We start from the raw sequence: 27,119 nt of genomic DNA, 5'->3' as shown, positions 1-27,119 counted from the left end.
ACATCATGGCCGACCATAATTAGTCCGGCCGGCTGCTATTAAAGCTCCTGGACTGGACGAGAGGCCCCTGGCTCTCGCCGCGCTCCGCCGCGGGGGCCCCACACGGGGCTGGCGGAGGGGAGCTGTGAAACCCGAGAGCCCCGAATCCCAAATCTCTCGCTCGCTTTCTCTTTCAATCTATCTCTCTTTCTCTCTCTTTTTTTGTCGATCACTCCGCTTCTTCCATGGTCTCTTTATTGACGTCTCTCACTTTTCAGTCACTCTCGCCTTCCATCTTTTCTCAGGAAAAATCTGGACAGGCCTAACAAGCACACCTCTCCAGTCTCTCACTCTCCATCAATGTCTCTCTCTCTCTTTTTTGTTAATATGTCACTCTTACTCTCTCTCCCTCCATTTCCCCAACAACCCCCTCCAACCGCTAAAAAGGACTTGTGCCCCCTTTTGCAAATCCACCCCAGAAATACAATAGGCTCAGTTGCTCTCTCTCTCTCTCTCGCTCTCTCTCTCTCTTTCCCTTTCTCTCTCGCCCACTCGCATCGCTGTCTCTTAATTATGCTCCCCCTCCTAAATCATCGCCGCCGCCGCCGCCACCCCCCTCCCCATGCACCAGCTGGTCTCATCCCCGTGGTATGAAGTCATGGCTGACCTCTGTTCCCCACCCGCGCTCTCTCCTGGCTTGGCCTCAGCCCTCCACTTTATCTCCGGCGTGAAACTAATATGCCGGGACTCGCCGCGGAATCCAGCCCACTGACTGGCCTCTGCAGCTCCAGCGCTTGGCGTGGAAGCGGGGACCGGTGACCGGGGGACGGCAGGGGGAAAATGATCCAGACAAAAGACTTTGGCTCGACGTCTAAATCTGACAGGGGGGATCGGGGCGAGAATATTCCAGAGCATCGGCCAGCCCCATCAGCCAGCCCCACCACCACCACCACTATCACCCTGCTCAAATGGTCTGGGCCCCATGGTCTGCAGGTTACTGTTGCAGTTGGGGTCAACAGTAATGGACAGATGATGAATTGAATTGAATTGAAGATGACACCCAGGGGAGATGTCCTTAGTCAGTCCAAGAAGAGCCTCTTGAGAGAAAGTGGAATAGAGCATTATGTCCAATATTCAAATACTGAGCCTGATGCAGGACATTAAACCACATTTTAGAATAATATTCAAATATGTGGTTTAATGTTCTGCATTAGCTCCAATATTCCACTTTCTCTCACTCTAAACTGTCAATTCAATAACATTTCATAACCCAATTTCGTAAGAGGTGATACTGATGTTTCAATAGAAAAATATAAAACCGAGTCGGCCACTCAAACCGCATAATTTGACACCCCACTTGACACCCCATGAAAAGTCCTAGAACACAGAAACAGACCTTGAAATGAGACAAAGGACAAAAGAGACAAGGCCGTTTTTCTTTGAAACAAATGTATTCGTGAAACTACAAGGAAGTTGCTTTCAGAAACTTTTTGCTGATTTAATACCATCTTACAACAAAACTGATGGGGTTGCGATTTCCACTATTTTGTCAGGACAATCATTTGTGGTTACACAATATGATGGTTGTGTTTAACTTCTGTGGTGAAAGCATATAAAACTGAATGAAAACAACAGTATTACCATTAAACAATGTAATACAAAACTTTGGAAATGTTTGTCTGGTTTTATTCATATTGAATACAAATATAAGCAAAACATTTTTGCTTTTGCTCTGACTTTTTGGTTGTTGTTGATCAATTGCAGTAGGATATAAGATGTGTTCAATGCATACAGATACCGGTTACTTATTTATCTAAATTTTGGCACACAAATGAGTTCATATCTGTGTTAGAGGGCTCTTCACCTTTGCCAAGATAATATCACACCTGACGGGTGTGGCATATAAAACAATGCTGATCTAAAAAAAAAAAGCATGATCATTGCACAGATATGGTCTGGTCACAATAAAAAGCTGAATGTGCAGTTTTATTACACAACACAATTCCACTGATGTCACAAGTTTGAGGGAGTGAGTAACTAACATTCTGATTGCAGAGACGTCCAACAGAGCTGTTACTGGGTGAAATAAACGTTATGTGTGCAAGTCTTAGATCTTTTACTTCCAACATGTTGCGTTTGTATTTTTGTTCAGTATATGAAGTCATGTATTTAGCCATGTTCTTCCGAAATGTTTGGTAGAGGGATTTTACAACATTTGACACTTAAGTCAAAAGAATGACATAGGCCATGTTTCAGTGTTTATAATTTCTCTGTATAGGAGATTATTTTCTGATGATGTGCATTTTTAAAATACGTATTACGTATTTTCTCAGTTAAAATGTCAAAAAGTTGCAACATGATCTTGATTAGTGGTAACCTCGACAGTCTTGACTGCTAGTATTATCTTTGCAACAGGATTTAGTAACAGCTGTTCGTTATGTGGCTTAAAATCTACAGACACATTAACCGCATGGTAAACAACAAGCAGCACAGTCTCATATGTGCACAGCTGTTAAGTGTGGACCAGTGTGGGTCTCAGTCAAGTCTGCCACTGACTGCCGAACAGAGAATGACACGGCAGTAACCCTTTGGGCCTGATGTGATTTGAAATGGACTCCAGCGGCTTCCCTGATTGTGTATGTGTGTGTGTGTGTGTGTATGTGTGTGTGTGTGTGTGTGTGTGTGTGTGTGTGTGTGTGTGTGTGTGTGTGTGTGTGTAATTCCTGAGACATGGCTCAATTAGAGCCTGATGGTGTGTGCCCATGATTCTGCCTCAACAGACAACCCCACAGCCCTTCAGACTTGCGCTCCAAACCCCCTATCTATCTAAGCTCTCTCAGGTGACAAATACCCCCTGATTAATTGAGCGTATTAAGTAGCTGCTCCAGTGCTCTCGTAAGCCCCCTTGCTGGCACCATCATTCTGCCCTCTGACTAACTGAGGTCAAATACCCACTTTTTTTGTATTTTGGAAAGGATTTTTAAAAAAACAGCTGTGTACACCGTGCATGCCAAAACCGAATCCACGGTTGTGGAGCACTCGTTGGTCAATAAGGAATCCAAGCAATGCAGTAAGGGTTTTTTTTTTAATTCAGTGTTTTTTTCCAGACAGGGGACAGTAATTTCCTGACTTTGCTTTTTTTTCTTCAGGCAGGAATAACTTTCTGGGAATGGGAGCATGGTAATTAATACAGGGAAGGATTCTTAGACACTACTCTCACCCTCCTGCACCACAAGCAATATTCTCTTTGATGTTCTCTCATGCACTTAAAATGGCAGGATATTTACTCTATATTGATTTATTTTGTTGTTGTTGTGCTTGGGAGGTATCCTGCTGGAAAAAAAAGCTACATACTTGCTCTTTTTTGGAGTTGGCGCGGACCTGCTGTACTGATGTACCAACGAGGATGACCATGTATTTATTTATTCTTTTTTTTTACTCCAACCTTTGCAGTGCCCACGGCAAAGTCAAGCATTAATAGGGAGCCACATCAAGTGGGTAAAGGGGTATGAGGGCCTGACCAGTTTGGAAAAGTGTTTGTGTGTGTGAGAGGAGAGCCCACACCACCTCACCACAACACACAGCTGTCTCACCAAACCAGCTCTTACTTGCAGACTCAGAATAATTTGACCTAGACTCAACAGCTTACACACACACACACACACACACAGACACACACACACACACACGGACACACACACAGGTGCGCTCACACACACACACACACTCACAAAACAACAACACCTGCAATTCTAAACTATATGGTTTCATAGAGTAAGCGGGAAACATTCAAGAAGAGCATGTTTGCTCAGTCAAAACAAATCAGCACCTTAGTGCGACCGCAACAGGTATCAGATTCACTGTAAAAGGTCAATTGCCTTAAGTATTGAGTGCTACAGTACGTCACTGTCTGCACTGGCCTGGGCATATCAATGTGGCAATGCCTATGACTCCATGCCAAAACTGAGTCATTTATGGAACCTCATTATACAATTCAGCTTAGTACTATGCTATAGCTCACAAGATGAAAATATGGTGAGATATCATCAGGCTTGTGTAAATTTCAGAACTGAATTGAGAATTGCTCTGAAATTCCAATTCAATTCTTGAATTTGAATTGAATTTGAATTGAGATCAAATACAAGATCTAGAATTACAATTTGAATTTGAATTAAAGGAAGTAGAATTTAAATTCAATGAAATTCGAAAAAAATTCATGTACAAATAATTTAAGAGTGTTTAAAAATGAAGCTTCATAATATGATAGCATCAGATATGATTGCATCAAACATACAACTTGTAATATGTTATGAAACTTGTATAATGGTGGCACGGAATATAGGCATTCAGATGCATTTAGTACTACTTCTGAGTAAGCATTGTGTAGGCTACTTAGTATTGCAATATCAATGTTAAAGGAACATCACTTTGATATAAGTTAAGACTTGAAGATGAGGTCTTAAAATGAAACATGCTGAATATGTTGTACCACAGAATTGAGACACATTCTTTGAGTTTGAAATGATGCAACCGCTGATGCTTTGTGCGTGTTCAATACCTAACGCAATCATGGTGGGAACAAAGCATTGTTCATTTCAAAGCATAACATTAGATACAACTCAGATCCAAATTCTACTGGTCTCTAACCATTTCCTCTTCAAGAACACCCAGGTGAAGTTCTCAGTGTTCTTGCAAAGGCTCATGAAATGGCTCATGAAATGGTGATTCCAAGGCATTGCATGTGTTCATGTGCCACACTGGTTGTGTGACTGTGGAATTGCTTTGAATTGCCCTGAATTTAATTCAACTTCCTGTCATTCCAATTCCAATTCCAATTCCTGTGGGGCGGAGCCAATTCAATTAAAAATCCCACTTGTGAATTGAATGGAGGCCAATTCCAAAATGTGGAATTTTGCACAAGCCTGTAAGATATGAGATTCTGATTTACATCAGAGAATGTTAATGCGGTGATAATAAATAACCTAGTTATTCACTAGGTTTTAGCAGTAGAGTTAAAAGACTGAGAATGAGAGGAATCTCTCCGGACTATTAAACGCTGATTGAGCTGTTCCACCTACATGGTGGGGTTTGACATGCGAGAAAACCCCCAGCTAAGTGCACCTCGAACCCAATAAAAGATGCCTGTGATGTGGAATCAGACACATAAAAAGATTGGGCAGAGACTGAGATCATGCTGGTGGAAACGGGGCAAAGCCAGAGCTGATTGAGAGAAGACTGACAGCAGTGGGACGACTAACTGGATCTACAGAAAGATTGCTGCACCGTTGGCACTGACCGATAAAGTTTTTGACCACTGTGCCAATTCAATATTGGTCTTCAGGCTGTGTTTATTGAAGCTGTAGCGAGGGTCAGAAGATGTGAAGGTAGCAAAATGACGTGCAACAGGCAAAGCCAGAAACAGCAAAAAAAGGAGAGTTATGAGCAGCAGTGCAGTTCTTTCTTCGTCCGCCAGAGATTGACTACATTCGCCTTATGAATGCAGCAACTGTGCCACTCATCAAAGGACATGAACAACTTTGAGGCCATGCCAAATCTCTTTGATGTTCCTCTTAGCAGAGCGTTGATGTGGTAACACCGCGGGAAAAATTAAGCATCAGCAGCATGTCAGACTGAAGTTAGTCATTTTTCACTTCTAATACCCTTTTTACAGTCTCTTTCAATCTGGCCCAACTAAACTGGCAGCTACAACAGCAGACTCTTTTGCAGGCTTGGATAGAATAATTTGCAGACAATGAGCAAGTTTATTACAAGCCAATGGTTCTGTAATAACGACCTGTCAAAGAGGCACCATCAACATGTTATCCTAATATGCTTTACCTGGCATAATGCCAAGGCAGGACTACTGCTGTGATTTACAGGAAACTAAAATCTGTGGTTAAAATATTTTATTTCACTGATCACCTTAAAGTCTCTGAATAGTCTGTTAACTGGCAGCAGTAAAAGCCCTATTCTTCATTATGTCCTAAGGACAGAGAGGAAAGAAGAGTTTGAGGAGAAATACTTTTAAGGAGGCTAGACAGAGTCTAGGGCTACTCAATATATGTGAAAATTGTGCATGGCTTTGTTATCAGACATATACATACATACATATACATATGTGTGTGTATTTACTCATTAATTTATTTATTTTTGTCCTTGATGTAGTTGCAGTGGAAGGCAAGGAATGACAACCCATAAACCAATCGCCTGACAGAGAAAAAAAAAACACATTTACAGCCAAGCCAAAAGGTCTGCATCCGCAGGCAGCCACAGGCATGCTAGCCGAGGACATGCTTGCACTCTCCGAGTGACCTGAAACACTACCGCATACCACAGATTCCCCTCTGTAGGCTCTCGCCTTCTTCCCCTCCACGACCACACACTGATAAAACTCACTTTTGCTCCCAGACAGTCAGCTGCTGCATGCCCTGAGCTTTATTGGATGCAGTAAAAAACAAGCATGTCAGAACATGGAGACCTCTCCTCAGGACCACACCGCATTGTGGCCCACACTCACTGCACATCTTGTGCCTCCCAAATATGACCACAAGGATGCTGTCGCCAGGGCAACCATATACAAAACAGACTGTGGTTTGAATGGCCTTGTGGGTATGTTTGACACTGATTGTCTACTTCCCCTGACCACAAGGTAAAAGCCAGACTGCATCTACAAATCCTGTTTTTTTATTCTGTAGCAATGCTTTTAAAATGGGTGTGTTCTATGCATCTATGTGAGCAGGCCTAATTGTACAAACCATTTGGTGTGTGTGCACAGGTGCAGGAGGGAGAACATTATTACAAGTAGTGTTATTCCCATGGTACTGCATCCTTCCATTGTTATTGTGATGACGGTGAAGGAAGCCTTATACAATAAACAAGACCAATCTGATTCCCCTATCATGTTACAAATCACATATTAGATGCAGGTTATCTTGTATTGCATCTTGCCAATGGCATATTAATATAGCAGCTAACACCAAAACATTTTAAAGCAAGTGTGTCACAACATATGTGACAGGTGTCTGTTGTCTGCAAGTCTTGGCGATGGGGCGATATTACATTCTCGGCTGTTCCCTCAACACGGGCCACGGGCACAGACATCGGGTATTTCTAGTCAGTGAGGTCACCAGCTATCGTTTTAGCGTCGTACCGTCGCGTACTCCTCGGGGCTGAGTCATATGTCAAAGCGGTAGAGGTGTCTGTCAGTGTCTGCTGTCTCCGCAGCAGTCGCGGCACAAATTGTGACACTTCCCACAGTGAAAGTGGATAAGTCCGCGCGTGTGCTGGTTAACCTCACAAATTCCCGCATCCGCTTCAAAAAAGGTCCCTACCCTTCACCGAGTTAACTTGCCTAACTTCATTTTAGCAAACTGCTTTAATCAATAATAATGTAGCCTAAAGTCTGGTGGTGTCTCGAGAAATGGCCGTGTATACATGCTGGTCACTATCTTGACACATACTGTGTGCAGGGGAAAGAGCGACACACCGCCGAGAATGTCTAACTTGGATAATCGATTTTCCGATTGGCTTCATTCGAGTGGTTTTCACGTAACCCCAACCTTTGCCGACCAAATGGAAAATCAAAGTAGCCTAACACCTGTTCCTTGAGCTTGTAGCCTACAAGCCAAAGCCCCATACACGCTCCGCAAAAGGATCTCAGTGTCTATTTCATACAACACCGGTGGTTCCACTGGCAGTGGCACTAGGATGTTGGTGAATCAAAACGCGACTTGCATTTAAGTCTGAACGACATTGTTATTGTAACACTGAACTACACGTTGCACGTTGGGGTTTGTATGTTACCGCATTCTTGTAGCGTTGGCTACTGTCACTGACCTGTTCCAGGTGTTTCTGGTACCCATTTCAGCGGTCCAATCTGTCGCACCTGGAAAGCCGTTTTAACTTCATGACAGCTGTGACATCTCACACGGGAAGTCTCTATCGTCAGAGACACTACCAGGATAATCCACCAAAAGTTAACGCGTGTGAACAATCCCAGGGACATTGCAGCATCTCAAGCGCGATATCCGTGCGTTATTATAATTGTATCGATACCACAAAAAAAAGTAAAGTAGCCTAAATACACAAACACAAAAAAAACTGAGAACAGAAATTACAGCATAAATATACGGCTTGTATAGTAGGTCCGTTACAGTCCTACATTCTCCGCTGAGTTTTTGCACTGGGCATTCTCAATCTAGCGGTACAGTCCTATCGGGACTGAGCGATCATGAACTGTAGTGTAGTGCTATCGGGCACTCAGTGCGAAGACGTAGTCACACATGCTTGCTTTCGCTCTCTCCCCCCCTCCTCCTTTTGGCACCCTCTGTCTCACACACACTCGCTCACACTCTCTCTCACACACACACACACACACACACACACACACACACACACACACACACACACACACACACACACACACACACACACACACACACACACACACACACACACACACACACACACACACACACACACAGTGTTTAAACAAATGCTAGGACATGCATTTTTAAAGTTATTCATTCATCAACTGCAAATGAGTGAAACTAAGTCAATAAATAACATGTCTGATTCCAAATATACTCCTAATGACTGTAAATTAATAGCGAATTAGTTTGACATATAATGATCAAAATGAGCACTGTCCACTGCAGAGGTTCATGACCTACTTTGATCTAATGATCTGAGGTCTACTCCATATGAAATAGTTGTAAGCTTTATAAAGGACTAATCAGAGATATATTTGAATGGTTATTAAAGCACAGGCTACCTGATTTGTAAAGTCTTTCAGAATGTATTGTGTCTGACAATGATATAAAAAAAAAGGAGATGGTCGGCCTCATATCCATCTCCAAATGTAGCCATTTCTAAATGTAGTTGATTTTTTTTCTGTCCCAGTTGATTATGTGCACCACACAAAGTACTGCTTTGCCAAATGCCTTTCCAAATGTAACAATACATATAAACTATACAGCACAGCCCAAATGCATTTCTGTTTGATATCACAATGTCAGAGATGAATGAAGAAATAGGCCCATGGAATGACTGAAGCAGACTAATTGACAAGTAGTTTCACTTGTGATATTCAGGCTGCCCTCTGCTGGGCACACGAGTGTGGTGTGGGGATGAAAGAGTTTCCTTCTAGACGTTTTTAGGAAGTTGTTGTAGCGCCTTGATACTTGGTTTATATCCCAATCATTTGAGATCAGTGGTTTGGGGTCCCAACTTTTTTGCATGCAACGACTGGAACTGCTGAATCTTAGCTACAAAGGTTCATGGATGTGATGTCATCCAGAATTGCTGATAGTACTTTTACCTCGACAGTGCAGGGAAGTAGGAGATATTTTCAAAGTGAAGGGGACCAAATTGTGAACAAAAGCCCATATCAAACCACCACTTCTGGCCCACTGACGACTATCATAACATATTAAACTTGCCAGAATATTAAGATAATAACATTGATTGTTTTCAGAATATGTTTTGATCAAAATTGTCAAAACTGGATGATGGGCAGAATGGCAGATCTTTAACCGCTTGGTCGTTTAACATGCCTTGAAATTACTTCTGTCTCACTGGATCTGGATTGTTGTTGTTGTTGTTTGTGTGTCTTTGCGACTGATGCGAAAGACAATTTCGAAATCCTATTCAAGCAACCGAGGCGTTCAGATTGAAACTGATCTGTAAAAATCCGATTGGAATCGCATTCGAAACCACCTCTCTATGTGGTTTGAATAGCGTTTGGGAAAAATGGATCTCATGTGGTTTTTCACTGTCCTGACTTCCAAAAAACTAAGCTAGATACAATATGGATGTGCTAAAAATCAGATTTGGAGTGGTTATGTGAACAAGGCTATAGAAAATGCTAATGTGGCCCCAGTCGTGGCGCGACTGGCTGGGGCACCTGCACCGCACGCCGGCGACCCGGGTTCAACTCCCGCCCCGTGGTCCTTTCCGGATCCCACCCCAACTCTCTCTCCCACTCGCTTCCTGTCTCTCTACACTGTCCTGTCCCATTAAAGGCATGAAAGCCCAAAAAATATACTTAAAAAAAAAAAAAAAGAAAATGCTAATGTATCACCACAATTCAATTGATCACTCACTATTTTGAGATTGCCTGACAATTTCTGGAAATGCATTTAAATCATGGTCAAACTGTTTTACATGTTAAGACCCTGTAGATGTAGGAGTCGAAATTTGAAGTATAAATATGCTTCAGATGCGTTAACATACCGTATTAACCACAATTTTCCCAGAACACATGCTCAAGCTGCTGTTGAGTGTATTGCTGAATTAACTGCTAAAACATCATGGTAGCATTATAGGAGTAGAAAGGCCTATCTATCTTGTGAAAGAAGCTTTATTTCCGTATCAGCATAACTTTTAATATGCCACAGGCAAAATATATGGCAACAGGAACTTTTTAAGCCATTTCCTTCCCTTAATGTAGGCATGATGTTGGCTTTGTGGGCAGGATTTAGGACAAGACAGAGGGGCTAACAGCCTGTCGGATTCTCTGGTTTCTCCAGAAAAATGTTGCGTTGTGTTTTAGATCTAATGTCTGTATTGAAGATGGTCGCAGGCTAAGTCTCGAACAGTAAAACTGCAGAGTCTAACCTTCGTGGTTGTTATTGGAAGCGGGCTGCAAAGCGTCCTGAGAGAAGATGCTCCTTGATTCGCTTCCAACCATTGTACAAAACCAGCTATGACCAGATGGAAAAATACTGACCCTGGACCAGAACTACAAGACGATATCTCATTCGGCTCATGTTATGGCTGAGGACTCGGGTATGTCTCCGACCGACATAGCAGCATGACCCTCTATGGCAAATCCTACATCCTTGTGACACAGGCCTAAGCCTCCCTGACTCGTGTCCACATCTGGTCACAAGATTGAATATAATGGTGTGGACCTCTCCCCGTTATACTACACACTGGAGTAACATATGAACACAATAAGAATGCCCCAGAATTCTACATAATTACTCTGATAATGGGGAAGGAAACGTCTTGGTGCGTGAAGCTCAGCCATTATCACCAGTAGGCTCAAATATAGCCTTAGCTTGGCCTGGCTCGATAGTCAGCATCAGGCTAAAAGTGAGGTCTTTCTAATTCTACTCAAAGCTGTTTTCAAAATACATAGTCTGGAGCAGAACTGTTTGGGCAATGTAATGTATGTAAGTGAAACACTTGATCCTGCACACTTTATTTCAGTTGATCCAAAGTGGAATAATGTTAGACTGGGCTTACGCCGATTACAATAACATCAACCACTCAAAATCTGGGCTGCCTGCCTGCCCTTTTGACTTTCTTCTCTACTGCCATCTACTGGACAAGTAATGCAAATGTTCTGAATATTACAAGTCAATACTTACACTTTATTTTGCACAGTCTTCACTCTTTAATAAATGTTTCAAAGATTAAAGATTAGCATTTGCTTTGAGACAACGTTGCATTGCCTCAAGCAACAACAACAACAAAAGAGAGAGAAAAAAAATTGTTCCCTGCATTTTTAGAAAAGATCTCCCGTCAGTGCCCTCAGACACATTTAGTCCCATCTGACCCTGCAACATAACCATCAGACATCTCCTCAGCACACCTACCGGTCTGACACTTTACAGTAAGTTGAGGTGATACTGACAGTGTACCAAATCATTATTATTATCTATTAATTTATTATTATTATAATTTATTTACATTAACTACGTTATCACTTCAAAGTGAATAAGCAGTAAAGCCATGTTCAGCTGATTATTCAGATGAAGCTTGTGGAAGGTTATGACCTTACATCATAGTTCATTACAGAGGTCCCCACAAATATGTCATAAAAACATGTAGTCAACCCTGTTACTTTTCAGATGTGTCATCCAAGACGTGCTAGCCATATGGGTGTCTGGAAAATGAAGGGGCTCCTCGGAGGACAAATATTGTCAAAGATTAACATACATACTGACAGTGACATGTGGCAAAACCAACAGGATTAAATAACAACTACAGTACAGGGGCCCTGGATTTACGTCAACTAAAGGCGAAACGAAAAGTGCTGCGTTGGCCGGGAATCGAACCCGGGTCAACTGCTTGGAAGGCAGCTATGCTCACCACTATACCACCAACGCTGAAAATAACCTGTGTTTGAACACATATCCTGTGTTTTCACCCCACAAATATTACAGATTTCACATAAAACTAAAACACAGTTTATACAGTCAAAATAAGTGCATAAGTGCATAAGTTTTCCGTTCATCTCACTGAAGACTACAATATAGGAAAGAAAGGTTTCAAAAACAAACCACCAATTAAAAACATTTCAGTAGGTGTTTTTTCTCAAGTATCTGCAAACTGTGGAGTCCCTCATCCCAACCCCCAGGCCCTCCAGCAGGACACACCCTCATTCCACCCTCTATGCCACGTCTGCCTGAAACTTCCTAAAACGGTCTCAGGCTCTAACTACATGCCTGTAAAAGCTTCTCTATGTTAATATGATCTGACCAATCTGGCCACACTACTACACACTACCAAGTTTTCCCGTGAATATTTCCCCAGCATAAGACTGGAGTGGAATTCCAAAAAGTTATTTAGTCCGAAAATATCTACATAGTTTTACTGCACGCAATTCATCCAAAATATGCCATATGTAAGTATGTAATGTAATATGTTTGTTAAATGCTAATAGGACATCAAGCACAAAAAGGCCATCTGCGTTGGCCGGGAATCGAACCCGGGTCAACTGCTTGGAAGGCAGCTATGCTCACCACTATACCACCAACGCTTACACACACATCTGGCTCACACCCCCGAGAGGAGTGGAAACCCAGGAGGAGCGTTGCAGCGCCGCTGCAGAGCCTGGTCTGTGACACGTCACGCAGGTTTGAACATTCTGACAGAGTAGACAAAACTTCACTGTGCTTAAAGGGCTAGTACATGGTTTTGGGGAGATGCTGTTGATATCTGAACTCAACAGCATCAAGACGCCCTCCCTCCCTGACACATCAAGCTGACTGGCTGAATTGTTTTTGGGTTGGTCTAAGCCACTAACCTTGCTTCCCTCTTATAAAGAAAAAACACAAAACTATCATTATTCTAACATTCTAACAAAGCATAACTTCAACCTCTGACCTTTGACAGTTTTCTCCATTTTGCAGATATTTACTTGATAATTACATTAAGTCGTGATCTTGGACCACCACTCAATGTGTGTAATTCTGCAGAGAAAACATTCTCCGGGGCCTCTTTAAGAGGTGATTTTTTGGGCAAATTTCTGAAAACAAAACCTTATCACTAATGTCAGGGCAGGTCTGTGCATTCTGATACGGTAGACAAAAGCCTGCTGCGTTGGCCGGGAATCGAACCCGGGTCAACTGCTTGGAAGGCAGCTATGCTCACCACTATACCACCAACGCTGAAAATAACCTGTGTTTGAACACATATCCTGTGTTTTCACCCCACAAATATTACAGATTTCACATAAAACTAAAACACAGTTTATACAGTCAAAATAAGTGCATAAGTGCATAAGTTTTCCGTTCATCTCACTGAAGACTACAATATAGGAAAGAAAGGTTTCAAAAACAAACCACCAATTAAAAACATTTCAGTAGGTGTTTTTTCTCAAGTATCTGCAAACTGTGGAGTCCCTCATCCCAACCCCCAGGCCCTCCAGCAGGACACACCCTCATTCCACCCTCTATGCCACGTCTGCCTGAAACTTCCTAAAACGGTCTCAGGCTCTAACTACATGCCTGTAAAAGCTTCTCTATGTTAATATGATCTGACCAATCTGGCCACACTACTACACACTACCAAGTTTTCCCGTGAATATTTCCCCAGCATAAGACTGGAGTGGAATTCCAAAAAGTTATTTAGTCCGAAAATATCTACATAGTTTTACTGCACGCAATTCATCCAAAATATGCCATATGTAAGTATGTAATGTAATATGTTTGTTAAATGCTAATAGGACATCAAGCACAAAAAGGCCATCTGCGTTGGCCGGGAATCGAACCCGGGTCAACTGCTTGGAAGGCAGCTATGCTCACCACTATACCACCAACGCTTACACACACATCTGGCTCACACCCCCGAGAGGAGTGGAAACCCAGGAGGAGCGTTGCAGCGCCGCTGCAGAGCCTGGTCTGTGACACGTCACGCAGGTTTGAACATTCTGACAGAGTAGACAAAACTTCACTGTGCTTAAAGGGCTAGTACATGGTTTTGGGGAGATGCTGTTGATATCTGAACTCAACAGCATCAAGACGCCCTCCCTCCCTGACACATCAAGCTGACTGGCTGAATTGTTTTTGGGTTGGTCTAAGCCACTAACCTTGCTTCCCTCTTATAAAGAAAAAACACAAAACTATCATTATTCTAACATTCTAACAAAGCATAACTTCAACCTCTGACCTTTGACAGTTTTCTCCATTTTGCAGATATTTACTTGATAATTACATTAAGTCGTGATCTTGGACCACCACTCAATGTGTGTAATTCTGCAGAGAAAACATTCTCCGGGGCCTCTTTAAGAGGTGATTTTTTGGGCAAATTTCTGAAAACAAAACCTTATCACTAATGTCAGGGCAGGTCTGTGCATTCTGATACGGTAGACAAAAGCCTGCTGCGTTGGCCGGGAATCGAACCCGGGTCAACTGCTTGGAAGGCAGCTATGCTCACCACTATACCACCAACGCTTACACAAACATCTGGCTCAAACCCCCGACTGTTTGTAAAACTCAGGAGGCCCAACTGAATCTTGTATTTTACTTTGCTAAGCTGATCCATCGGTAACTGGCTGTGCTAAAAGAAGCTAACCTCAAGTCAAATTCTGCTTACATTCTTTCAGGGCCTATTTACATGTGATGTTAAAGGAACCGGACACCACAGTTTACAGGGGCTTCATTGTGTGTAAGTACGGCTGCTTACTGAGAAGTGTGCTACATGCCATAGTGAAGAGGGACGATACATTCCATCTTTGTTCAAGCAGACACTTTGTGTTACCAAGTTTGTGCATTCATGGTACACAAAATCCTGCTGCGTTGGCCGGGAATCGAACCCGGGTCAACTGCTTGGAAGGCAGCTATGCTCACCACTATACCACCAACGCTTACACACACATCTGGCTCACACCCCCACACACAAGTTTGAACATTCTGACAGAGTAGACAAAACTTGCTTAAAGGGCTAGCACGTGGTTTTGGGGAGATGCTGTTGATATTTGAGCTCAACAGCCAATCAAATCGCCCTCCCTCCCTGACAAAACATGCTGGCTGAATTGTTTTGGGTTGGTCTACTCTAAGCAACTGACCTCTTGTAAAGAAAGAACAAAAAACTATCATTATTCCAACATTCTAACAAAGCATAACTTTAACCTTTGACCTTTCACCTTTGACTGTTTTCTCCATTTTGCATTATGTACTTGATGTTTAAATTAAGTCATGATCTTGGACCACCACTCAATGTCTGTCATTCTGCAGAGAAAACATTCTCCGGAGGCTCTTTGAGAGGTGATTGTTTGGCCAAATTTATGAAAACAAAACCTTATCACTAATGTCAGGGCAGGTCTGTGCATTCTGATACGGTAGACAAAAGCCTGCTGCGTTGGCCGGGAATCGAACCCGGGTCAACTGCTTGGAAGGCAGCTATGCTCACCACTATACCACCAACGCTTACACAAACAGCTTGCTCAAACCCCCGACTGTTTGTAAAACTCAGGAGGCCCAACTGAATCTTGTATTTTACTTTGCTAAGCTGATCCATCAGTAACTGGCTGTGCTAAAAGAAGCTAACCTCAAGTCAAATTCTGCTTACATTCTTTCAGGGCCTATTTATATGTGATGTTAAAGGAACCGGACACCAGAGTTCACAGGGGCTTCATTGTGTGTAGGTACGACTGCTTTCTGAGGAGTGTGCTACATGCCATAGAGAAGAGGGACGATACATTCCATCTTTGTTCAAGCAGACACTTTGCGTTACGAGGTTTGTGCATTCATGGTACACAAAATCCTGCTGCGTTGGCCGGGAATCGAACCCGGGTCAACTGCTTGGAAGGCAGCTATGCTCACCACTATACCACCAACGCTTACACACACATCTGGCTCACACCCCCGAGAGGAGTGGAAACCCAGGAGGAGCGTTGCAGCGCCGCTGCAGAGCCTGGTCTGTGACACGTCACGCAGGTTTGAACATTCTGACAGAGTAGACAAAACTTCACTGTGCTTAAAGGGCTAGTACATGGTTTTGGGGAGATGCTGTTGATATCTGAACTCAATAGCCAATCAAATCGCCCTCCCTCCCTGACACATCTAGCTGACTGGCTGAATTGTTTTTGGGTTGGTCTAAGCCACTAACCTTGCTCCCCTCTTATAAAGAAAAAACACAAAACTATCATTATTCTAACATTCTAACAAAGCATAACTTCAACCTTTGACCTATGACAGTTTTCTCCATTTTGCAGATATTTACTTGATAATTACATTAAGTCGTGATCTTGGACCACCACTCAATGTGTGTAATTCTGCAGAGAAAACATTCTCCGGGGTCTCTTTAAGATGTGATTTTTGGCCAAATTTATGAAAACAAAACCTTATCACTAATGTCAGAGCAGGTCTGTGCATTCTGATACGGTAGACAAAAGCCTGCTGCGTTGGCCGGGAATCGAACCCGGGTCAACTGCTTGGAAGGCAGCTATGCTCACCACTATACCACCAACGCTTACACAAACAGCTTGCTCAAACCCCCGACTGTTTGTAAAACTCAGGAGGCCCAACTGAATCTTGTATTTTACTTTGCTAAGCTGATCCATCGGTAACTGGCTGTGCTAAAAGAAGCTAACCTCAAGTCAAATTCTGCTTACATTCTTTCAGGGCCTATTTATATGTGATGTTAAAGGAACCGGACACCAGAGTTCACAGGGGCTTCATTGTGTGTAGGTACGACTGCTTTCTGAGAAGTGTGCTACATGCCATAGTGAAGAGGGACGATACATTCCATCTTTGTTCAAGCAGACACTTTGCGTTACGAGGTTTGTGCATTCATGGTACACAAAATCCTGCTGCGTTGGCCGGGAATCGAACCCGGGTCAACTGCTTGGAAGGCAGCTATGCTCACCACTATACCACCAACGCTTACACACACATCTGGCTCACACCCCCGAGAGGAGTGGAAACCCAGGAGGAGCGTTGCAGCGCCGCTGCAGAGCCTGGTCTGTGACACGTCACGCAGGTTTGAACATTCTGACAGAGTAGACAAAACTTCACTGTGCTTAAAGGGCTAGTACATGGTTTTGGGGAGATGCTGTTGATATCTGAACTCAACAGCCAATCAAATCGCCCTCCCTCCCTGACACATCTAGCTGACTGGCTGAATTGTTTTTGGGTTGGTCTAAGCCACTAACCTTGCTCCCCTCTTAGAAAGAAAAAACACAAAACTATCATTATTCTAACATTCTAACAAAGCATAACTTCAACCTTTGACCTTTGACCTTTGACAGTTTTCTCAATTTTGCCGATATTTACTTGATAATTACATTAAGTCGTGATCTTCGACCACCACTCAATGTGTGTCATTCTGCAGAGAAAATGTTCTCCAGGGCCTCTTTGAGAGGTGATTGTTTGGCCAAATTTCTGAAAACAAAACCTTATCACTAATGTCAGGGCAGGTCTGTGCATTCTGATACGGTAGACAAAAGCCTGCTGCGTTGGCCGGGAATCGAACCCGGGTCAACTGCTTGGAAGGCAGCTATGCTCACCACTATACCACCAACGCTTACACAAACATCTGGCTCAAACCCCCTACTGTTTGTAAAACTCAGGAGGCCCAACTGAATCTTGTATTTTACTTCATGTCAAAGCCAAAGTGATTGCCCTATTTTGCTAAGCTGATCCATCGGTAACTGGCTGTGCTAAAAGAAGCTAACCAGAAGTCAAATTCTGCTTACATTCTTTCAGGGCCTATTTACATGTGATGTTAAAGGAACTGGACACCACAGTTCACAGGGGGTGTTTCTCAAAGTCAAGAGCTCGTCCTTGATAGAATGCTTTCTTTCAAGTCGAGTGCTAGAGAGACAAGGCTACACACCTTCCCAGTACCCTCTCCAGCCGTCAAGATCACATGCAATGGAACAGCCTAGTGAGTGTGGAAGTGCACGTCAATTGTGCACGGTTCCGGCTGCGCGCTTAATTAGAACCGTGGAAATTGTGCTGCTTTTACAGGAGTTCCGACAACTGCGGCTGCACTTTCCTCTAAATAAACTTTTTGGAGTAGCCTACAGTATTTCCACATTCAACTTGGTCTTCACATATCACAATCCGTAGTTTATAATTATGTTAGTGTCAATGGAAAGTTATACCGGTAATTGGCAACAGCAACGGTAATGTTAAACTTCTACAAAGTTCGTATTGGGCGAAGTTCTGAGATAAATTAATAACAAGTCTATCGCAACTTGTTTATGCACATTGACATATGCATTTATGATGAATATGCACAATAACTTGATATAAATGCCTGAGCAAATATACGATGGCATTAACAAAACACTTGATAAATCATATTTAGCCTACATTAACACGCACTGCTTCTTTGCATCTACTTTCCATCTCCCTCTCTCTCTTTTTTTTTTAAACCGCACCATCTGAAAATGTCTAATTGTTCATACGCAAAGGATTGTGGGTTATTTCTTCACTTCGAGGATCCATCGATGCATCCTCCAAAATTCTCAGAAATTCTCAGAACGAAGGACTCAGTACTTGCTAGAATTTGAAAGCATCCTTGACTTTGGAACAGTGCTTGTCGAGATTTGATGACGTAACGTCCTTGAAAAAGTGGCTTGGAAGGAGCAATCCTTGACTTTGAGAAGCACCCAGGGGCTTCATTCTGTGTAGGTACGACTGCTTTCTGAGAAGTGTGCTACAGTACATGCCATAGTGAAGAGGGACGATACATTCCATCTTTGTTCAAGTAGACACTTTGCGTTGACAGGTTTGTGCATTCATGGTACACAAAATCCTACTGCGTTGGCCGGGAATCGAACCCGGGTCAACTGCTTGGAAGGCAGCTATGCTCACCACTATACCACCAACGCTTACACACACATCTGGTTCACATCCCAGAGAGTTTGTAAGACTCAGGAGGACTGACAAGCTCATTGTTCACTTCATGTCCAGGCAGGTTTGTGCATCTGGTCTCCTGAGGACCTTCACAAGTAAGTAACTCCTTTAACACTGATAGGACATAGATAGTGAGTTAAATGGAAAGTAATTTTAATAAATGGCCTCAGAACAGCATACAAACAACCTCCCACCACAGCCTCAGGCTGTACTGTAAGTGTAAGCTGCTACCATCTCATTTCATATCTTCATTTTATTCTTCTACTGGAAAAGATTAGCTAGATATGAATAAAGATGAAATATGACGCAATAGGCTACACAGTGCACAGCCAGAGTCATTGCCGTATTTTGCTATTCTATCAGTGTACTCTACTTTCCCTCAAAGTGAACATTCTTTCAGGGCCTATTTACATGTGATGTGAATACAACTGGACACCACAGTTCACAGGGGCTTCATTGTGTGTAGGTACGGCTGCTTTCAGAAGTGTGCTACATGCCGTAGTGAAGAGGGACGATGCATTCCAACTTTGTTCAAGGAGACATTACCAGGGCCTCTTCTCATTCGTCTTTTAGCAATCCTCCCTTCTTTCCCTCCTCGGTCCACCAGCTTTTTCCCACTGATCTAGATAAAGAATGATGGGGTGGAAACAATGGAATAGTCTATCCAGTGTTCTTTATAGATCAGTGGGAACCAGCCCGGAGGACTGAGGATCGAGGGCCGAGGAGTGACGTTGAGAAGAGCCTCAGGGTAGGTTGGTGCATTCATGGTACACAAAAGCCTATTGCGTTGGCCGGGAATCGGACGCGGGTCAACTGCTTGGAAGGCAGCTATGCTCACCACTATACCACCAACGCTTCCAAAACCTTTTGGCTTAAACCCCTGACTGTTTGAAAAACAACTGAATCTCGGCTTCTCCTTCATGTCCAGGCAACTCTATGCATCTGGACCTCCTAAGGACCAAGTAACTCCCTTTTTATTGATAGATAATAGATGTGGGCTAAATGGAAAATATTTTTTACAAATGGCCCCAGAACAGCATACAAAAAACCTCCCACCACAGCCCAAGGCTCTAAACTTTAAACTGCCACCTTGTCATTTCCAACATGTCATTTGATTCTTCAATTCTTCATTACAACATGCTGTTGTAATCATACGTTGTAAGTTCATTTACAGATAATGATATTCATATACAAATAATATGTAAACTTCCCCCATTAGTAAAAAAAAAACATATAAAGTACAGGTTTTGATTGAATGAAAAATAGCTTTCAAATAGCTGTCATTTAACCTGATGTCATGACAATTGCAAAACTCATTGTTATGCACACAGATTTTGCACATACAGTACTTAACAGCTAGATATGGACTTTAGCATGTCTATATTATCGAGGTAGCCTTTTAATTTGGAAAAAGTTTGTTAGAATGAAAATGTGAAGAAAGGCAAGATGACGACCTCCACTCCTGGTTGTGATTTTATAACGGTAAAACTGACTTTCCTTCTGCAAAAGAACACTGAATTACCAATAAGGCACAAGGCACAAGGCAAAAAAAATTACACATGGCCCGTACGGGGATCGAACCCGCGACCTTGGCGTTATTAGCACCACGCTCTAACCAACTGAGCTAACCGGCCACCGTACGTGTCATATTTCACGTCGATTTTTATATTACCGTCATAATAGCAAACACCTACTGTTACAACATAATTATAAATATGAACAATTATGATCAGGCTACCGAAAACCTGAAGCAGAGCAGCAGAGCTAATAGTCAAGGATATTTGCTACTAATCCAGAATTACAGAAAGTAGAGACGTTAGCTAAAGTTACTGACTACTCATCCTAAGACAACTTTTGTAAAAGATTAGTACATTTTGAAACGACGAAATTTTTTTATCACAGTCATGTACACTATTTAACTTGAAATATGTGTTTACAGCACGTTTTAGCCCCTTTTCCTATGTATGTACAGGTCTTAAACACGAGTTCCCTTATGTTCTTATTTACTGCTATTTCCACTAAAATACAGGACCTCGTGGCGCAACGGTAGCGCGTCTGACTCCAGATCAGAAGGTTGCGTGTTCAAATCACGTCGGGGTCATTCCTTTTCTATTTACAGAAAACAGACGTCATATAGTATGCTATGTCACAATGTGTTGTTCTGGCTGTAAAGTAGCAACGTGAATTATGATGACACAGAACCAGAACACGGTCCCGTGTCACAAAACTCCTGTGCCCCCTTGTGGCGTAAATGACACAATGTAACATTACCGGTACGTTCCATTAACAATGTGACATGTTTTCGAAGCTCATTCTGCGAAAACATAACACGTATTTACTAGCAACCCGTGAGGAATACGACAATCTAATCAACCTGTGTTATAGTTACCCTCATGACATAGACACAGATAGCCGAGCAATAGTCTTTAGATAAATATGCATGTTGTCTGAAGAGATATATGCATGTCACCCAATTTCCATTTCTATCTCCTCTCTAACGGAGTAATGGACCCGTTCAAAAACACGACTACAAAAGCCCAGCGCACGAACCGCTCTTGGAGTTCTCAAAAAACTGGGCTCGTCCGGGATTTGAACCCGGGACCTCTCGCACCCTAAGCGAGAATCATACCCCTAGACCAACGAGCCACCATGCGATTCAAGCCGGACAACACCGTCTAAATTCAAAAGTTACTGTTACTGTATACCACTCCTCATTCAAGTAGCACGTGTATGATATACTACAATGACGTGACATTTCAAATGTTGATTTCTTGTGACGTTACACAACATCAGCTCCAAAAACATTAATCTCCAGTGGACAAAGGGTTCTTCTGAACATCCAACAAATGACCACACACTTTGAGCAAAAAGCGAGCATGGCTACAGCACAGGGCAGGCTAACTATTTTGCCATCGTGAACTTGCTAACTTATCCAAGCCTAATTTGGTAGTTCAATTCTCCATTATTTTGTCTCAGCGTTTTCCACTGAATTCAGACACAAACAAAAAGTGCACTGCCACGATAAAGGGGAAAAAAACATGTGGTGGGTGGTCAGTTCAGTCAGAGAGAATGTCTAATAAGGGGTCAGTTGCCTGTTAATGACTCCATTGCTGCACCATCTAAAAAGCCAAAGCCGGTGTAGTTAGCTAGCTAGTTCAACAACTCTTCCATCTGTATAACACATGTGTACAGGTCTGAAGTATTGTTTTACTTCATCAAACCCCGTCACTTTATTTACCCTATAAAAAACTCTGAACTCCTGAAAAATCTGAAAATAGGTTCTATTTTATTTTTTGACACACTAAGGTTAAGGCAGTTTAGCTGCCATTATGGCTACCTGTTGGCTAACGAGAACATTCGCTTCCCTGCATAGCTAGTTGGGTTTGTGAACAAGAAGGTGTGAGGGAAAAAAACAGATAACTTACGATTTCGATGACTGACATCTTTAAATGTGCGTAAATTCCATTACAATACAGCAGCGAGTTTGTTTTCTTATAAAAAGCCAGAGCAAATCCTTGAGGACTAAATAACACACGATCATGCACACATAGCCGTCTCTTTCCTCAGCTACACGATGCCGTAGTGAACTCTCTTGTACAGAAGCGGCAAAAGCAGACACAAAAAAAAGGAAATGTTAGTGTTTGTTGAAGTTGGTCTCGTGCTCTCCCATTTTGTAGGCTACTCTGTAGGCTTTGCCACTACTTTGAACTTCTTTTTTTATTGTTAATTGTACTGCTGTGAGTAGCATCTCCAAGAGCAATATATCCATAAATGAAATAAATTATCAACAGTGCTCTGCTGTGTCTATCTCTTTATGTCATGTAGCTCTTCATTACTCCCTCATTTGTTGGGGGCGAGGAGGAGTTGATGGGGTGTGTGTGTGGGGGGGGGGGGTGCATACAGGGTTATGCAGGGTTATATTGTTATATTTTGAAAATAATCTTATTCAGTCAGCAAATTTGCAGTCCTTGAGAGTTGAGAAGCTAAGACCTGGAGCAACAGTTGCCTTGCTGGCCTGGTAGCTGGGGCTGGTTTTGAGGATACCGCTGTGGTTGGTGTAGCTGGTGTAGCTGGGCCTGTAGTTGCTGTTTGACCTCCTGCTTGGGCACCGCCATGGATCCTGGTGGAACCCTATTCGGCTGCTCTTAGAGAAGGACGACTTCACTGTGCAGGAAACGTGAGGGAACAGATAGAGGCTGATTCATGTAACAGGGGAACATTTGAATGACCTTTGCCAAACTTTCACAAACATATGCAGAGACGTGGTCAAGAAAAATGGAGGTCCACAAATTATTTTCTATATTATCCATCTACAGCACCAGGCTGTGTGGGGTGGGTTATAGGAAAGGTACATAAACCTCCTCCCTGATGCATTATCTGCTGATTCTCACCAGCTCCATCTACATGGCTTGCGACAGAAGCCTATAAACTAGCACCCATGGGGCCTTCTTGCTAGTGCACCTGCCTCTCAGTCTGTGGTGCTGCAAGTTTTGAGTCTGGGCAGGTGCAGGGTTGAGTTGCACAATCAAAGTACAATAATGCAGCTTACATACGTACACAAAACACAAAAAGACACAATTCAGACACTTACATGGAATCCGCTTGAAGACATGATCCCAGAGGAACTTCTCAAAGCGATCGGCATAAAAATCTGGTCGATGCACTGACACAGTAGCCTTAAGACAAGGGCAAGGCATGTCATCGTGACTGAAGTGGTTTGGAAAGTTTACGCTTACATAATGAATGACAGGGATTAGATGTATTTGATTCTCTTACAGCATCCTGAAACATTGCTTTCCAAGAGTGCTCCAACTTCTTCACAAACCTGAAGGGGAAATAGGGTTTTGCCATTCAGAACAACCATAAGTATCACCAATGAAATGTCACAAATAAAATTTCTATCAATTAAGATGAAATGTCAGCACAATCAATAGAAGAGGGGCACCTGTAGGATTGCAGGATGTCAATGATACCAGCAAAGACCAACATCTTCTCACCCTTGCATGTGGTCACTGGGATGACTCCAATGCTGCAACCTCACAAAGACCCACAAAATCACAAGAAGACACATAGACGCATACATTGCATGTGTGTGTGTGAGTGAGAGAGAGAGAGAGAAAGAGGAGGGGAGGGAGCAGACAGAAAGAGAGATACTGTGTTATTATGACTGGTCTGTTTGACGAAATGTGCAATATCAAATAAGTCTAGCTAGGTCTAGGTAAGTAGTACTGTAAGTACAAGCAATAGCTGAAAAACATTCTGACATGCTTTAGTAGTAATTTGTTCCACAAATCCACACCTGTGATCAAACATGAATGGAGAGGAGTCCTCCATTCCCTGCTGTATTTTGTGGACCGCCACCAGCAGGCTGTAGTCCATGATTCTAAAGCTTTGCAGAAGCTGTGATGGTCATTTTGATACCACAGATGAATGACGGCCCGCAGTCAGACCAATGACAAATCAGGAACAGAGAACAGAGCATTTATAATGATGCGCATCAAGGAAGAGACAGCATGACTTCACCTTTAAGTACTCAACACCAAAAGATAGATAATCATACAGTAACCGTGGCAAAATCAGGAGACATCCAGTCTACCCATCAATGACTGTTGATCCGAAACAGACAACAATAAGTGATGCGCCTTCCATGTTTAAGAACAGTACAGATATACAGGCTCACAATGTAGGAACACTTTCGGTGTCAAAGAGACCTACTAGAGAAATGCAGAACATTAAACCACATTATGGAATAATGAACATAACGCTCTATTCCACTTTCTCTCAATAGGAAGAATTGTAAATATAAATAACAAGAGATATATCACACCATGTAAAATCTATAACTCACACCCTATGCCTTTTGCATAGTTGTATACATTACCCCTATATATGACCCACCTAAAGCACCTTTAACTCACCAGACAGTCCTCGTGGATGGTGCTCCTGAGGACATCATAATGGCCAGCCTCCACGAGCAGCCCATCGGGTAAGTCCCTCATGAAGTCCAGGTCCTTGTAAGTGGGCACGGGCCTGGCGCACTCGTCCCGTGATGCTTGCCGTCTGTAGGTGGAGCCCTTGAGGTCATACTTGAGGTGAATTGGCAGAGTTGTAGGCAGGAGGTTGTTCATTACCACGAGGTGTATATTCTTACCGCCGATATGCACACTGTAGAGGCCGTAGAACTTGGGCAGGAGGGTGTGCCTGTTGCGCAGCAGGGTCTAGAAGGTTAAGATGACGTGTAAATCTCCTTGAAGATGCAGACATTAAAAAAAATCACTTATGTGTATACTTATACATATAAAAAATCACTTATGTGCACTTAAGTGTAGCAAATAACAATTGGACTTGATATATGTATCTTTTCTTTGCTTGATTTTTTAACAAGAACCAGTGCAGAGCAGCATTATTGCATCGGCCAGTGACAAAGTTGACACAGAAATGAATTAATCAAAATATACAACACAAAAACACTTTATTCTTACATTGTAGTACCCAGGCAACATTCTCTGCAGAAACTCTGTCTCTTTGCACTGCACTGTTTTAATGATGAATTTGTCATCAGAGGATAGGTAGAACAATGAGCCGCTTGCTCCAGAGTTTGACAGCTCTATCAGTGCGTTACAAAGAGAATCCTGGAAATGAGCAAAACCAAAGACAAAGCTAAGGATTGATGCAGCAAAGATGTTTAAAAGAGCCATTAAGGCACAATACAACAATGTCCGACTCCTAACAAAATACAATTGAAATACTGTATATAGCCTACATATATTTTTTAAAACAACAACACCAGCCATCAACACAAAAGAATCAGACTTTCCAAATACACAATAGAAGCCCTATAAAAGCAAAAAAAAAAAGACTGAAAGAGACGGCAAAGAAGAAATGATGGCCAAGACTGAAATGAGCAGCAAAGAAGACTGGTGGTTACCTTGTAGTCATCAGAATGAATGTCAAATTTCTCTCTGAAATAGCAAAAACCAAATGGTGCGTAGATTGTAAAATTGAAGTCTTTATAGTGGTGAGGTGGAGTCCATTTACTACCTTTTCTGAAAAGTAAAGAGGGCACTCTTTCACTCTCTCCCTCTCTGACAACATCACACACAAACGCCCCCGCCCCAAACACAGACAGAGAAACACTGAATATGGGGGGGGGGGGGGGGGGGACTGAACATCTAGGATAAAGCACAAACCTGGGAAAAAATATGCTTTCCACCACCTCAAAGTCCTGGACCAGCACTTCTCTCTGATCCATGCGACTTGCTGCTTGCACTGTGTAGGCAATGCCCAGGTGGATAGCACCCTCAAGGGCCGAGGCTGTCGTCTGAGGGAAAAGTTAAGCTCATCATTAATAAGATAGGTGGAGACTACAGTTAGACAGACTCCTTGGTGGCATATCAAAATCAAACCTTTTTATAGGTGGTCTCTCCTGTTACATCAATGCCTCTATGGCCAATAATTTTCTTGATTGGGGCAGGATTAGACAATCCCAATGTCTGGGAAACAAAACAAATAAAGATATTTAATGTAATATTTCATTATAGGCCATAGGTCTACCATTGATGTGATAGGGTGAACATAAATGAGTTTGCAGCAAACATTACAGCAAACATTACAGCATCTTACCTCATGGAATGCTTCCCACTGACTTTTAACCTCATCTCGGAGTTTATTGTTTTCACTGTGGAGCGTATCAATCTCACAATACAGCTCCTCAAGTCTCAACCAAAGTTTAGTGTTCTCTATTTGGAGAGCAGCCAGCACTAAAGTCACTTTGTCAAGTCTGTCTGAGGTCCTGTCATTCTCTGTGTCTTTATCGGAAGATAAACTCTCTTTGTCAAAGATGGGACTGACGTTTCTAGTCTCTGTCTGACGGGCAAAATGCACAGTCTGGGTGCTGCACTGGATCTCTTCAAAATCTTTCAGTAACTCGTCTGACACTGAAGCATTTGGAATGCTCATGGTTGACCATATATCATCCATTACCTATGGGAAGGGGGAAACATTCAGGGAACGACCTTATCCTGTCAATATTCAGCTGATGAT

At 42.6% G+C, this 27,119-nt stretch overlaps 2 protein-coding genes and 16 non-coding genes across 18 annotated transcripts in view; 1 reads left to right on the top strand and 17 right to left on the bottom strand.

Annotated features, from left to right (window-relative positions):
• gpc5c (glypican 5c) overlaps positions 1–8,176 on the bottom strand; it is a 164,161-nt gene extending 155,985 nt beyond the window's left edge. Inside the window, exon 1 of the mRNA XM_062522343.1 lies at positions 7,816–8,176. Coding sequence (XP_062378327.1) covers positions 7,816–7,984 — 169 coding nt within the window. The 5' untranslated portion in view covers positions 7,985–8,176. The remainder of the gene's footprint in view (positions 1–7,815) is intronic.
• Positions 8,177–12,023: 3,847 nt separating this feature from the next.
• Positions 12,024–12,095, bottom strand: trnag-ucc (transfer RNA glycine (anticodon UCC)). Its single transcript has one exon. It is a non-coding gene; the product is annotated as a tRNA-Gly (tRNA).
• Positions 12,096–12,676: 581 nt separating this feature from the next.
• Positions 12,677–12,748, bottom strand: trnag-ucc (transfer RNA glycine (anticodon UCC)). Its single transcript has one exon. It is a non-coding gene; the product is annotated as a tRNA-Gly (tRNA).
• A 559-nt stretch (positions 12,749–13,307) lies between these two features.
• Positions 13,308–13,379, bottom strand: trnag-ucc (transfer RNA glycine (anticodon UCC)). The gene has a single exon. It is a non-coding gene; the product is annotated as a tRNA-Gly (tRNA).
• Positions 13,380–13,960: 581 nt separating this feature from the next.
• trnag-ucc (transfer RNA glycine (anticodon UCC)) lies at positions 13,961–14,032 on the bottom strand. Its single transcript has one exon. It is a non-coding gene; the product is annotated as a tRNA-Gly (tRNA).
• Positions 14,033–14,591: 559 nt separating this feature from the next.
• trnag-ucc (transfer RNA glycine (anticodon UCC)) lies at positions 14,592–14,663 on the bottom strand. Its single transcript has one exon. It is a non-coding gene; the product is annotated as a tRNA-Gly (tRNA).
• A 341-nt stretch (positions 14,664–15,004) lies between these two features.
• trnag-ucc (transfer RNA glycine (anticodon UCC)) lies at positions 15,005–15,076 on the bottom strand. The gene has a single exon. It is a non-coding gene; the product is annotated as a tRNA-Gly (tRNA).
• Positions 15,077–15,566: 490 nt separating this feature from the next.
• trnag-ucc (transfer RNA glycine (anticodon UCC)) lies at positions 15,567–15,638 on the bottom strand. The gene has a single exon. It is a non-coding gene; the product is annotated as a tRNA-Gly (tRNA).
• A 341-nt stretch (positions 15,639–15,979) lies between these two features.
• Positions 15,980–16,051, bottom strand: trnag-ucc (transfer RNA glycine (anticodon UCC)). The gene has a single exon. It is a non-coding gene; the product is annotated as a tRNA-Gly (tRNA).
• A 560-nt stretch (positions 16,052–16,611) lies between these two features.
• Positions 16,612–16,683, bottom strand: trnag-ucc (transfer RNA glycine (anticodon UCC)). Its single transcript has one exon. It is a non-coding gene; the product is annotated as a tRNA-Gly (tRNA).
• Positions 16,684–17,024: 341 nt separating this feature from the next.
• On the bottom strand, positions 17,025–17,096 carry trnag-ucc (transfer RNA glycine (anticodon UCC)). The gene has a single exon. It is a non-coding gene; the product is annotated as a tRNA-Gly (tRNA).
• Positions 17,097–17,664: 568 nt separating this feature from the next.
• Positions 17,665–17,736, bottom strand: trnag-ucc (transfer RNA glycine (anticodon UCC)). The gene has a single exon. It is a non-coding gene; the product is annotated as a tRNA-Gly (tRNA).
• A 1,243-nt stretch (positions 17,737–18,979) lies between these two features.
• Positions 18,980–19,051, bottom strand: trnag-ucc (transfer RNA glycine (anticodon UCC)). The gene has a single exon. It is a non-coding gene; the product is annotated as a tRNA-Gly (tRNA).
• An 808-nt stretch (positions 19,052–19,859) lies between these two features.
• trnag-ucc (transfer RNA glycine (anticodon UCC)) lies at positions 19,860–19,931 on the bottom strand. Its single transcript has one exon. It is a non-coding gene; the product is annotated as a tRNA-Gly (tRNA).
• A 705-nt stretch (positions 19,932–20,636) lies between these two features.
• trnai-aau (transfer RNA isoleucine (anticodon AAU)) lies at positions 20,637–20,710 on the bottom strand. Its single transcript has one exon. It is a non-coding gene; the product is annotated as a tRNA-Ile (tRNA).
• A 395-nt stretch (positions 20,711–21,105) lies between these two features.
• Positions 21,106–21,177, top strand: trnaw-cca (transfer RNA tryptophan (anticodon CCA)). The gene has a single exon. It is a non-coding gene; the product is annotated as a tRNA-Trp (tRNA).
• Positions 21,178–21,650: 473 nt separating this feature from the next.
• Positions 21,651–21,722, bottom strand: trnap-agg (transfer RNA proline (anticodon AGG)). Its single transcript has one exon. It is a non-coding gene; the product is annotated as a tRNA-Pro (tRNA).
• A 2,259-nt stretch (positions 21,723–23,981) lies between these two features.
• Positions 23,982–27,035, bottom strand: LOC134098681 (phosphatidylinositol 4-phosphate 5-kinase type-1 alpha-like). The gene is made up of 8 exons (XM_062551664.1): positions 26,700–27,035; positions 26,483–26,569; positions 26,267–26,397; positions 26,005–26,122; positions 25,559–25,708; positions 24,995–25,294; positions 24,376–24,476; positions 23,982–24,105 (listed from the first exon to the last, which is right to left on the bottom strand). Exons 1-8 carry the CDS (start codon positions 27,033–27,035, stop codon positions 23,982–23,984), a joined length of 1,347 nt encoding a protein of 448 aa, XP_062407648.1.
• Between the last annotated feature and the right edge of the window lie 84 nt (positions 27,036–27,119).

Source organism: Sardina pilchardus, chromosome 2 (genome assembly GCF_963854185.1).
Source record: "Sardina pilchardus chromosome 2, fSarPil1.1, whole genome shotgun sequence".
Classification (NCBI taxonomy): domain Eukaryota; kingdom Metazoa; phylum Chordata; class Actinopteri; order Clupeiformes; family Clupeidae; genus Sardina; species Sardina pilchardus.
The sequence above is the reverse complement of the archived record's forward strand: the minus strand, read 5'-3'. Positions and strand labels throughout refer to the sequence as shown.

What these genes read in the sequence shown, in the direction of transcription:
- LOC134098681 (XM_062551664.1), bottom strand. Translation starts at nt 27,035, where the DNA reads ATGAGCATTCCAAATGCTTCAGTGTCAGACGAGTTACTGAAAGATTTT. An exon ending in AGTGGGAAGCATTCCATGAG is followed by an intron (nt 26,570 to 26,699) that starts GTAAGATGCTGT and finishes TTTGTTTCCCAG; the next exon opens with ACATTGGGATTGTCTAATCC. An exon ending in TTCATTCTGATGACTACAAG is followed by an intron (nt 25,709 to 26,004) that starts GTAACCACCAGT and finishes GCTCATTTCCAG; the next exon opens with GATTCTCTTTGTAACGCACT.